Genomic DNA, 13597 nt, shown 5'->3' on the forward strand with positions numbered 1-13597 from the left:
CTATGTGCTCATTTACAAGTGTTCACTTAAAGGGGAAGAGATGATGTCAGTAGAGTCAAAGGTCCAGTGAATTTAAGTGTTATGTACAATCTATCTGACTGTATAGAGCAATGGAGGTCTCTTCACATCCAGATAATTATTTAATAGATTGCAAACACTCCTGCCTCAGCTTTATTTATGTTCTCATAAGTCTTGGAAGCCATATCGGGTTTCTGGACTGGGTATTGTGGTCTGATACAGCTCTTTGTTCTGGAGACCCAGGTAGGCTACCCACACGTTGACACAGCAGGTGGACAGAAATTCATAATCACTTTCAGGCAGCGATCTTGTCAAGGCATTTTTGCTTTGTGGTTTGTCTTTAAGTTATCACAGTCTTAACATTTAACTTAGGACCCTCACCACACAAGTCTCTTAAACTAAAATACTCCTGTGCCACCTGCCAGTTTTGACATCAATCTCCTTTTTATAAGTTTTATGAAGCCAAGTAATTGGTGTTTTATCCTTCTTTGCCTGAAAAATCAAGTCGTGGAAACAGAACTGAAGGGAACGGGGATGTGTATGCTCTTTTAGCTTTTGCGCTTGGTGATAGGTGTTTGTAAAATCAAGATCGTGCAACAGAGGACCTTCTGAGCAGACACTGATCTTTAATTATTTGAGTTATGGCTTCATTCTGGCCTCTAAAATCCAAGCTGTAGATTTATGGTGGAAGAGAACTTCCTGACTTTTATAGTGACAACATGTTAAACAGGTGGCTACTAAAACTAAATTTGTTTTTGTGCAAATATTTTGTAAAAAGTACTAAGAATGCGTGGTGGGAGGAGGCCCACCTGCCATCCTATAGAGAGGGGTGCAGCTGTCACTAATGTGTATGTTGTGACAAAGTCCTCAGGGGTTCCCACTGACATCACATTGGCCAGAGCAAATGGGTGTGCCCCTTGACCGGAGTTAGCTGTGTAGAGAGTCCTAGTTGAATGTGATTGGTAAGGCCTTGCTACTCACCTTATAACGTTGTACCTACAGTCGTTGAAGTCAACAAGAGGGACATAGTTTTCCTCGTGGATGGCTCATCTGCACTGGGACAGAACAACTTCAATGCAATCCGTGACTTCATTGCCAGAGTCATCCAGAGGCTGGAAATCGGACAGGACCTTATCCAAGTGGCAGTGGCTCAGTATGCAGACACTGTGAGGCCAGAGTTTTATTTCAATAGCCACCCCAACAAAAAGGAAGCCGCAAATGCCGTGCGGAAAATGAAGTTCCTGGAAGGCCCGGCCCTCTACACGGGCTCTGCTCTGAACTTTGTTCGGGACAGTCTGTTCACTAGTGCGGCCGGCTACCGGGCCGCCGAGGGGGTCCCTAAGATTTTGGTGCTGATCACAGGTGGTAAGTCCCTAGATGAAATCAGCCAGCCTGCCCAGGAGCTGAAAAGAAATGGCATCATGGCCTTTGCCATTGGGAACAAGGTTGCCGACCAGGCTGAGCTGGAAGAGATTGCTTTTGATCCGTCCCTGGTGTTCATCCCTGCCGAGTTCCGAATCTCCCCTTTGCAAAGTATTCTGCCCAGCTTCCTGGCGCCTCTCAGAACCCTCTCTGGAACCACTGAAGGTATGATGGGGAGGGTGTCAGACACAGAGCAGGGTGGTGTCCAGATACAGCCTTTGAGGAGCAAAACCACAAAGTTTTATTTGTGTTTAGCTAAGACAACAACTCTTAAATGATGGAAACAACAGCAACAAACAAGATTTATCTCAGGTTTTCTTTTCCCCTGAGTTGGGAATGGGGTGACTTAAAATGCCATAGGATACAATTGTGTGTCTTAAAATGTCAGACGATAAGAATTGTGAGACTTCAAATGTCATAAAACAAGAAATGTCTGACTTAAACCATAGGCCCAGTGGCCACCAAGCTTCTGGCCGTGGAGGTCACTTCTCAGTTCTTATCCCTCGTCAGGTCCCAGAGTTCTGTTGCCTCTTGTGACTCCTGCCCAGCATCCTCCCACCACCAAGATGTGGCCAGGTTCTTTCTTTCCTGAGTCCACTTCTAAATGGCCCAAACCTGGCCAGCATAGAACATTAACCCTCTATCCTCTCTCTTTAAGTGACTTCCTTCAACGGGAAAGCATAGTGGGTGAATGGGTATGAAGATAGAAACCCAGTGGTTCTTCAAATCCCTCATTTAATATGATTATCAGTGAAAAGTTATTTTTAAAGACATTATAATGGTCTGTGAGCTTACGAATTGAATAGGTACAATTCACCGTCCTTATGAAGATGAATATCACGGAAACACGCTTTTCTGCCTCACACACTTTACCACTGGGAGATTGTTCAATGCATGACCCATGTTGCACGGATGCATGCTATCTCAGGCTCTCTGGTCTTCTAAAAAGCCCACTTTCTCTCTTTTCCTTTTATTTCCTTAAAACTTCTAATCAACACTTTCATAGCCAAAGTCCCATTTTATAGAACATAGGATAAAATTAGTTGTTAGGTTTAAATTTTGGTGAGACACCAGGGAAGAAATGGGAAATAATTTTTTTTCAAGGGCATAAAATAAATGTGTTGGGAAAAACTCTAATTTGAGAATTATACTTTTGATTCTTCTTGTGTATGACCTCAGGCAAGAATAGCAAATAGTCTCTTTGTGTTTTAACGTGTTTCTCTGAACCTCTAATCTCACTCTGGAGGGACTCCCATGGGTTGGATTCTTTCCAGGCAATGCTGTGACTCCTGAGAAGACCAATAGACAGTGACAAATGGGTGATCCTAGGACTATTTTGGGATGAGAACAGCCTAATTTTATTAAATTTTTTTTAGCCTTACGGAACTCATGTTCTCATGTTAGCTTGGGCTAACACTTCTAATCTATCTGCAAGTGGAAATCTCTCTGTAAATGTCTAGAAGTGAAGCCCAGAGGACCCAGTCTCGCACATGTAAACCTGGCTGTGACTGTGGTCATAAACACGAGTGATGCAGAAAGGCACAGCACCCTTGTAGAATTCATTTCCAGGGAAGAAATATTCATTTCAAGGATTCCCATCATTTTTGTTGGTTGTAAACGTTCTAGCTTTTCACTGTGTGTCCGTTTGAGCCAACTTGGTTTTGTAAACTTGGCTATGAATATGCCTCACCAACACCAGCTGCCACTAGAGGAAAATATGCAGCCTTCTGCCATATTTTATGAGATGGTCGTGCTTTGCCTCACTGATTTTCTCTGTGTTCTGAATGTTGGCATGTGTGCACAGGTTGCAGGCACACATGATATACCCTTTGGGGTTGTGTATGTCTCACTTTGTTTTCTGTGCTCCACTGCAGTTCGTGTAAACAAAAGGGATATCATCTTTCTTTTGGATGGATCGTCCAACGTTGGAAAGACCAATTTCCCTTATGTGCGGGACTTTGTAATGAACCTAGTTAACAGCCTTGATATTGGAAGCGACAATTTTCATGTCGGTTTAGTACAATTTAGTGACACTCCGGTCACAGAGTTCTCCCTAAACACATACCAGACAAAGTCAGAATTGCTTGCTCACCTGAGGCAGCTGCAGCTCAAGGGGGGGTCGGGCCTGAACACGGGCTCAGCCCTAAGCTATGTCCATGCCAACCACTTCACCGAAGCTGGAGGCAGCAGAATCCGTGAACGTGTTCCACAGCTCCTGCTCCTGCTCACAGCCGGGCAGTCTGAGGACTCCTATTTGCAAGCTGCCAATGCCCTCGCACGCGCGGGTGTCCTGACCTTTTGTGTGGGAGCTAGCCAGGCGAATAAGGCAGAGCTGGAGCAGATTGCTTTTAACCCCAGCCTGGTGTATCTCATGGATGATTTCAGCTCCCTGCCAGCTTTGCCTCAGCAGCTGATTCAGCCCCTAACCACATATGTTAGTGGAGGTGTGGAGGAAGTTCCCCTCGTCCAGCCAGGTAAAGCTCCCCGGACTGACTGCGCGGGGCTCTCTCTCTCCCTGACACCTCTCTACGGGCAGGTGGCCCAATCTGAACTCAAGAGCATGGTGCACTGTAGAAAGACGATTGGCTCACTTTGGTTGAAGTGTTTTGAACGGGGGCTTGAGACACTGTACCAGCAAGCTTTAGATTCACTGTCTAAAGGGTGTTCATTAATGAAAGAAACTCTAGAAAATCCAGCTGATGTTCTGCCCATGTTATCCTACCCTTTATTTGGAAGCTTTACTTTTTTATTTACCCCAATACCTGTGAAGATTCTGGAGTGCAAACCCAGATGGAAATAGAGAGAGAGATAGAGAGAGATTGATTCTCTTTCATACATGAGTACACTTTGGGAGCATTTAAAATTTGAAATTACTTTTTATATGATTTTTTTATGTTCAAAATCTGTCATATCTAGAAAATTATTGATTATAAACCCAACAAAGGCTATATCTTTATGTGATGGTAAAATGGTTTTGAAAGGATGTCTGGATTATTATTATTATTATTATTGCATGTTATATAGCAGTGAGATATGAATGTATTAGGTCTACCAGCTTGATGACATCACATGATGGGTGGCAAGACTAAGCCAATTGAAACCTAATCAAAATAGTTCTAAGAACTGTTTGAACTGAAGGTAATGTTCATGTTATATCTCATAGCCCTCGATGGGCTCTCATCTGTGTTTTTGCTGTCTAATCACAGCAGGTTGGAGAGCCTGACCCACAGAGTGATGATGGGCACTATTTTGGGTCCTAACCCATAATCTAAAATTTAAAGAAAAGATAATCCAATTAGAGCAGATGTGTGTCAACTCAGTTATCCTTGGGTGGTTAGCCCACATCAGCCTTTGTCACTAGAGACAGGTCAATTTTTAGCAAAAGGACAATAAGGACCACATTTTCAATAGTTTTATTCATAACAGTTTGGAAACACTGTTCTCCTAGAGTGATTGCCACCTGATGCAGGAACAGATCCCTCTGGGGCTTTTCATTGGCTCGCTTTGTTGAAGAAGCATGATGATGCTAGATTGGAGAGAATAATCTAGTTGTTCTAGTCCTTTGCAAATATGCACTGTGTTGAAATGGGACATTTTAATGACAGCTGGTGTGGGCTTTCTCTTCTCTTGCTGGTACAGTGATCATCAGATGAATTTCACGAACTCCCGTTACTAAATGCTGGTGGTACTGGGTTGAAGTCAGTTTGGTGCTTATGTTCTCGTCCCTCATTGTGTCCTAACCTACTTTCGTTGTAGAGAGCAAGCGAGACATTCTGTTCCTCTTTGACGGCTCAGCCAACCTGGTGGGTCAGTTCCCTGCTGTGCGCGACTTTCTCTACAAGATTATCGATGAGCTAGATGTGAAACCCGATGGGACCCGGATTGCAGTGGCTCAGTACAGCGATGATGTCAGGGTGGAGTCCCGCTTTGATGAGCACCAGTATAAGCCTGAAATCCTGAATCTTGTGAAGAGAATGAAGATCAAGACAGGCAAAGCCCTCAACCTGGGCTCTGCCCTGGACTATGCCCAGAGATACATTTTTGTGAAGTCTGCTGGAAGTCGGATCGAGGATGGAGTGCTTCAGTTCCTGGTGCTGCTGGTTGCGGGAAGGTCGTCTGACCGTGTAGACAGTCCAGCGCTCAACCTGAAACAGAGCGGTGTGGTGCCTTTCATATTCCAGGCCAAGAACGCAGACCCCACGGAGTTAGAGCTGATAGTGCCGTCTCCTGCCTTTATTCTGACCGTGGAGTCAATTCCCAAGATTGGAGACCTTCAACCACAGATCGTGAACCTCTTAAAATCAGTGCAAAGCGGGGCACCAACACCAGGTATGGCATAGAACTTCTGGTTGCCTCTGTGGCCCAGTTCTCCCATGCATGAGTTGATGGTAGGCTGCTGGCTCAGGTCCTCAGATGGAATCAGGGTGATTATTTTTAGGGACATTAGAATATTTCATAATAAGATACATTATAAAGATTTAGACATATCAGTGGTTAAAAATCCTTTTAAAAAACACTATTTTTACTATATGCATAATAAAGGCCACATAACATGGTTACATTGTAGTTGAAACGGTTTTTATTTTCGTATTCCCCCAATGTCTTATTTCAAGTGGGTATCACTGTGTTATAATTCATTCGCTACATTCACTAAGAATATAAGACTTTTGAGAGGCAGGTAAATTCCCACAATAAACGCTACATTAAAATTTCCAACTGCTAATCTACATTACCCTGACTTTGTGTTTGACCATTTTCCATTTGCTGATAAAAATGCAGTGAAAAGAGTAATTAGTTTCACTTAAAATCCTTTTGATTAAAAACTGAGAATCCAAAACTTCTACACTGACTATTGGGCCCATTCACTGTTTGTTTAGGATTGTAATACAGACATCTGGGTTACGTTTTTTCCTGTTGATCCACTGTGACTTGCAGCAAATCATTTGAAATCTCCTATCTATAAAATGCTAATGGTTATGCAGACTTTGCCATCCCACATCTCTGTCTCCCCAACCTTTTTTTCGTGAGTGCACCTTTGAAAGTTGACAATACTGCTCGAGCATTGAAAAATTCCAAAATAAAAGGGCTGTCTATTGGTGTATCAGTTTCCTATTGCCACTGTAACAAATTACCGCAAATTTAGTGGCTTAAAAAAGGATGAATTCATTGTCTTACAGTTTTAGAGGTCAGAAATCCAAAGCCAGTTTCACTGGGCTATAATCAATGGGTCAACAGATTTGCATTCCTTCTGGAAGTTCTAGTGGATCATCCATTTCCTTGCATTTTCCAGCTTCTAGAGCCTGCCTACATTCCTTGGCTCATGGCCCCTTCCTCCATCTTCGAAGCTAGCAGCGAAGCATCTTTTCTCTTCTCTGACCTCTGTTTCTATTCCTGTATCTTTCCTTCCTTCAGAATCCTCGTCTCCCTCTTACAGTGACACAAGATTGATTCCCCCGGATCCACCTGGATAATTGAGGCTAATCTCCCATCCCCAACATCCTTAATTTAATCACACCTGCAGAGTCCTTTTCACAAGTTCTGGGGATTCAGAATTGGATATCTATGGGGCCCATAATTGAGCCCACCACAATTGGTATGAAATTGTTCCTCTTATGTTCTGTGTGAGTCACCGAGGCTGTCTTCCTCCCAGTTTCAGGTGAAAAGGATGTGGTCTTTCTGATTGACGGCTCTGACGGTGTCAGGAGTGGCTTCCCTCTGTTGAAAGAGTTTGTCCAGAGAGTGGTGGAGAGCCTGGAGGTGGGCCCGGACCGGGTACGTGTGGGCCTGGTGCAGTACAGCGACCGGACCAAGCCCGAGTTTTACCTGAATTCATACATGGACCAGCAGAATGTGATCAGTGCCATACGCAGGCTGACCCTGCTGGGAGGGCCGATCCCCAACACCGGGGCTGCCCTGAACTTTGTCCTGAGAAATATCCTGATTGGCTCTGCTGGAAGCAGGATAGAAGAAGGCGTCCCCCAGCTCCTGATTGTCCTCACGGCCGAAAGGTCTGGGGATGACGTGAGCGGTCCTTCGGTGGTCTTGAAGAGAGGAGGGGCAGTACCCATTGGCATTGGCATCGGGAACGCCGACATCACTGAGATGCAGACCATCTCCTTCATCCCAGACTTCGCCGTGGCCATTCCCACCTTCCAGCAGCTGGAGACCGTTCAACAGGTCATCTCCGAGAGAGTGACCCAGCTCAGCCGCGAAGAGCTGAGCAGGTTGAAGCCAGTTTTGCTGCCTACTGCAAGCCCAGGTAAGAAGGGGATTCTTTGGATCATTGTTATTTAAAACATCTGGGGCTCCTTGTTTGGACTGTGGGCTATAAGCTGTTCTGAATTTTGTTTCCTCTGCCATGTGGAGTGAAAATTAGAATTACATGAAGAATTAAGAACCATGTGCCTTTGGCCGTGGTGGTCAGAAATGGCAGAGGCTTGGGGAGATGCTAAGATTCATGTTTTTGGCCAAATTAAAATCTCAAAGAGAAGCATATGCTTGGTTTATAGCGCCGACTCCCTAACTGTGCATAAAGGCTTCTGTGTGGATATCTGAAGGGAGCAGTCATCTAATTGACAACATATTTCAGCATCAGATCTAAGCTGCCCCTGTAGGTCCAGCTGGAAGCCTTCCGTGGTCACAGAGAAAGCTTGACCATGGGTGCTCTGTCAAGCTGTAGCATAGCTTCTGAAATGTTGGTATTTCCAGGGCCAAAGTGTGAAGATTGCTTTTGAATTTGCTTGGTGCTGAGAAGTTAAGTGTCTTAGCTGGCAGGAAGGCCACTTGGCTCTTATGACTGTAGTTTATTCTGTTTCCCACTTCCTCTTCTCCTTTCCTAGGCCTGATACAATGAACTGAAAAATGGTAGGAGCCCTGGCTGCTGGGAAGGAAGGGGACTCAGATATATCCACCCCTCCAAAAATACCCACCAGGGACCTCTCTGGCACTTGGGTGGGGAGGGTCACAGTGGTAAAAAGGCAGCTGTGTCCTTGCCCTTGCTCTAGGAATACCATGTGCAGCCTTGGGGCGTGGGGAGGGGACTAGGAAAGGCAGGGGAAAAAAGAAGGGAAGAGTGAGAGCAAGTGAGAGGAGAGTCAGATGCAGGGCACAGTGCCCTTTGGGAGAAGGAGGGAGCTGAGGGTGCTGGCATGGGGCCACTGAGAGGGGATCAGCTTCTCCTCGCTGGGGTCCAGCACACAGCACAGCATGCCCCACAGGCTTCCATGGAACGTTCTGAAGGGTTTGTGATCAAATAAATTTAGGAAATAGTAGGATAAAAAAAGTGAGGGTTGTTTTTTTTCCACCCCTAATTGTTGTGTTTTGTGTATCTCAATACGGTAAGAGAATGCACCATCTCCCAAACGTATTTGACTGCAGGGGTCCCCTTCTGTGATGCATCTTGAGGTCCCAGTGTTCCTGAGAATGCACTTTGGAAAGACTGTCACAGCGTATGTGCAGCTTCTTTACTTCAAATACAAGCATATATTTCTACAATGATGCGATTCCTAGTCCATTTGTGCTCCCACTCTTCAAAGGGACTGTTTTCTACCTTCTTCTTTCTCCCTATCCTGCTTCTTCTATACTCTCTTCCTTCAGCTTACTCTGAGATGGTGATCTTGATTTCCATTTCACTGAGAAAATATAGTAAATTGGAAAAGAATCTTCCAGAAGCTCTACTCGATCTCTCCCCGTATTGATGTCTATATCTCAGCTTCCCCCCTGTTAGTAGGGCAAACTGCCTCTGCTTCCTCGGGCAGCCTCTCCTCTCACCTACTCAAGGACATCATCTGCAATTCTTCTCTCTCCTGCATCATCAACTCTCCACTGAGGATGGGAAGGATGATTCCCTTCATGATGCAAACACATTGCTTTTTCTTCTCTTGTAAGAACTCTCTCGATGCTCTGCTTCCCCCTCCAGTAGCACTTGTCTCCTTTTAAAAGAGTTGTCTATACTCTCTATAGCTCCTTTCTGAATGCACTCCTATCTGTCGTTCCCTCTTGCCACTCCACAGAAAGTGCTCTTGTTAAGGTCCCTCCATCTGGCAAAACCCAGTGGTCAATTCTCAGGCGCCATTTTGATTGATCTGTGAGCACATATGTCACAGTTTACAGCCCCTCCTTCCTGAAACACCATCCCCACTTGGTGTAGACATGGCTCTTGTGTGTCTAGTCTCTGCCTCGCTCAGAGTTACTCTTCCTTATCTTTTGCTGGTTCCTCCCCTTCTCCCTGACTTGTAATCACTGAAATGCCAGGACTCACTCCTGGCACTGGTATTTTAATTATAATAGTCAGAATTAGGATACTTTGCCCCTCAGGTGACAATTCTATAATAAACTGGGAGGTGGTTTGTTAATGCTAAGAATTTGGTGCCAATGAAATTGAGGCCCACAATTATGTTTGATTTGCAGACGTTGGTAGCAAGAAGGACGTGGTCTTTCTCGTCGATGGGTCCCAAAGTGCTGGCCCTGAGTTTCAGTACATCCGCAGCCTCATTGAGAGGCTGGTTGACTACATGGACGTGGGTTTTGACACGACCCGGGTGGCAGTCATCCAGTTCAGCGAGGACCCCAAGGTGGAATTCCTGCTGAATGCCCACTCCAGCAAGGATGAAGTGCAGAACGCAGTGAGGCGGCTGCGGCCCAAAGGCGGGAGGCAGATCAACATTGGGGGTGCCCTGGAGTACGTGTCAAAGAATATCTTCAAGAGACCACTGGGGAGCCGGATTGAAGAGGGTGTCCCTCAGTTCCTGGTCCTCATTTCGTCTGGGAAGTCTAGCGATGAGGTAGATGACTCGGCAGCAGAGCTCAAGCAGTTTGGTGTGGCGCCATTTACTATCGCAAAGAATGCAGACCCGGAGGAGCTGGTTAAGATCTCCTTGAGCCCCGAGTATGTGTTCTCAGTGAGCAGCTTCCGGGAGCTGCCCAGCCTGGAACAGAAACTGCTGACCCCCATCACGACCCTGACCTCAGAGCAGATACAGCGGATCCTGGCCAGTACTCGCTATCCTCCTCCAGGTAAGATTGGGTGTTTGTTGTTGTTGCTGTTCTCTGAGTATTTTTGATTTAAAAAATAACAGGCTCAAACATCTGTAGTACTCACGATAAATTAAATTAAAATGAAGGGACATCTGTGATTGAGCCAGTTGGGTCCATTGCTTGTTGCAGGGAGGAAGGATGCACATGATGGTGAACAATGAGGCATCTCATTAAGACGGTGCTAGAAAGAACTTATGACAGAATTTGAGCCTGTGGTAGGTGATGTTGAGGAAGGCTTAAGGAAATGGGGCTTTGCCCTGGATCGGATGTTGTCAAGAAGTTGAAGTAATTCTATGACTGGGTATCTTACTAAATCTTATAGCTAACTCTGTAATTGGTAAAGAAGCAGTGGTCACTCCTATTAGCCAGGACAGGGGGATGTTTGGTTATTTTTGTCTTCTTTTTGTCAGTGTTCGCATGTGATTACAGCGTGACCTCATTTCTGTCTTGATCCGTCATAGTCACAGCATGGCTTTCTCTGATATTCCGTGAAACCTTTTGTGTTCTACAGGAGAACCCAAGACCAGGCTGTGTGTGCTGGCCGGCTTGTCTCTTTCTCAATGTGAATGGTTCAATGTCGTGATTGGCTCAGCTTTGGCTGTGCTATGTTTTTACTATAAGTAGCCCAGTGGTTTGTGAGGCAAAAGACAGGTTGAATTGTTGAGTGGCAACGTGGGAGTAGTTTAATAAAATGGCATCTGAGAAGTACCTAGAATTCTAACTAAGAGAAAAACATGGCTCATCTTTTCCAGAACTTTTTGATTAATTTTATAGTTAAAAATGGACTCATGTAAAGAAAATAGGGGAAATAATAGTGAAACTGAAAGCTTTGTATAAATGCTAGAGGTATAGAAGCAGAAAGAAATACTGTGAATCAAACACCTGGGGAGAGGTAGTGGCCTGTTGGGAGAGTTGGGATTCTCCAGGTGTCATTAGCTGAGTGGTGGCCTTGGATGTGGAGAAGACCTTTGACTTCAGCTGTCTCTCTCTTGTTGTACAACAAAGATGTTGGTCCAGGTGATCTTGACTCCTTCTGGTAGTTCATGATTCTGTAGATTATGGCAATAGAGGATTAGTGTCTAAATGCTGCTTACATTTTTAAAATTAGTTGTAAGCCAGACTGCAAAGCCAAAATTAAAATAGAGTAAACTCAGAAAGTTTTGGAGAACTTCACATATTTCAAGAAGCAAAAATTGTTTTGGTGAAAAAGGCCCAACTTTTAATACTTAATTTTAAAAAGCCCAAGACATAAACACTTGCACATTGGCTTATAATTTTAATGTTAATTAATATTATGATGTAATAGAATGCAAAGTTCAGAGTATGGTCATGTGTCGCTTAAAGACGGGGATACGTTCTGAGGAATGTGTTAGGTTATTTTGTCGTTGTGTGAACATCATAGAGTGTACTCACACAAGCCTAGATTGTATAGCCTACTACAAACCTAGGCTACATTGTACTAATCTTATGAGATCACTGTCCTATATGTGGTCCGTTGTTGACTGAAACATCATTATGTGGCACATGACTGTATAATTCGAAGTTCAGAAACAAAACCAGATGAGTGCCAGTTGTGTACTGAGTTTTCCTCCTTTTTTTTCTTTTACTCGCAGCTGTTGAGAGCGATGCTGCAGACATTGTTTTCCTAATCGATAGCTCTGACAGCGTGAGATCTGATGGCCTTGCACACATTCGAGATTTTGTTAGCAGGATTGTTCAAAGACTCAACATTGGCCCCAATAAAGTGAGAATTGGTGTTGTGCAGTTCAGCAATGACGTCTTCCCTGAATTCTACCTGAAGACCTATAAATCCCAGGCCACAGTGCTAGACGCCATACGTCGCCTGAGGTTCAAAGGGGGCTCTCCGTTGAACACTGGCAAAGCTCTAGAACATGTGGCGAGAAATTTCTTTGTCAAGTCTGCTGGGAGCCGGATAGAAGACGGCGTACCCCAACATCTAGTTCTGTTTCTGGGTGGAAAATCCCAGGATGATGTTTCCAGGTATTCACAGGTGATAAGTTCCTCAGGGATTGTGAGTTTAGGGGTAGGAGACAGAAACATCGACAGAACAGAGCTGCAGACCATCACCAACGACCCCAGACTGGTCTTCACGGTGCGAGAGTTCAGAGAGCTCCCCAACATAGAAGAAAGGATCATGAACTCCTTTGGACCCTCGGAGGTCACTCCTGCACCTCCGGGAGTGGACACACCTTCTCCCTCACGGCCAGGTATGAGCTGTGGGACCAATTACTGCGGAGTGTGACAATATTTTTTAATTGAAAAAATGTAATTAGCATTCATTTGAATAATTTTCTTCTCTCAGAGGTGTTGCTGCAGATAATATTAGAAATTAAATACTGGAAAAATAATTCAGTTGAAATTGTAGAAGGAAATATATCCTAGAAAGCATATGGTCATTGATTCTTCTATGAGGCTTCCATGAGCTTCCATAAGGTTCACTGTAGCCCCATCAAAAGGTTCTATAAAGGTGCACTGAGGGTTAACCACAGACTCATTGGCTCTCAGAATAGGATGGCATCTTCGAAGTTGGCCAATTCATGCCCCTTTCTACTCCAGTCTTGATTGCTTGATTATAATTAGGAAAATAACCCCAAATACCATCAATTTTCAGCAGGCTCCCACAAAGCTCTCAGCATGCTGGCAGGCAATCCTCCAAGGGTGCATGGGGTCTGCTTCCCATTTTCCAATGTTTCTCCCAGCCCTTTCTTGCTCTCCTCTAGCACCTCTCCCCTCATCTCGTGCCAATGATCACCATTTATTTTTGATCAGAAGAAAAGTGTTTAGCGGCATTTCCTAAAACACCTGAAATCATGGACCGTTGATCCATGGCATATTACTATTTGCAAGGGATAATTGGGACTCAGTTTCACTGAGTGTTTATGTCCCCTCTCCTTTTTGTTTAGATGATTTATTATTTATCTTCTTGTTTTTAGCATAGTGTTTTGAGGGCTGTGAATTCAGGAACTACAGAGGCGTGGAATAGAGCAAAGCTGTTACTGTGAATAAGTTACAGGAATGTCTTATTTCATTTATTTAAATTTACATTTTGTATATTTGTGTTCTGGATATGGGAACCAAATTTCTTCTCACTTTGATTTTA

The 13597-nt window shown here is 44.4% G+C and overlaps 1 protein-coding gene across 1 annotated transcript in view; it reads left to right on the plus strand.

Moving 5' to 3' along the window:
* Positions 1–13597, plus strand: part of COL6A3 (collagen type VI alpha 3 chain) — a 67716-nt gene that overhangs the window by 13033 nt on the left and 41086 nt on the right. The window contains exons 4-9 of the mRNA XM_087424641.1: positions 1021–1605; positions 3315–3914; positions 5197–5769; positions 7091–7699; positions 9850–10455; positions 12090–12704. Coding sequence (XP_087280767.1) covers positions 1021–1605; positions 3315–3914; positions 5197–5769; positions 7091–7699; positions 9850–10455; positions 12090–12704 — 3588 coding nt within the window. The remainder of the gene's footprint in view (positions 1–1020; positions 1606–3314; positions 3915–5196; positions 5770–7090; positions 7700–9849; positions 10456–12089; positions 12705–13597) is intronic.

Source organism: Ceratotherium simum, chromosome 37 (genome assembly GCF_057802395.1).
Source record: "Ceratotherium simum simum isolate JZ-2026a chromosome 37, ASM5780239v1, whole genome shotgun sequence".
Classification (NCBI taxonomy): domain Eukaryota; kingdom Metazoa; phylum Chordata; class Mammalia; order Perissodactyla; family Rhinocerotidae; genus Ceratotherium; species Ceratotherium simum.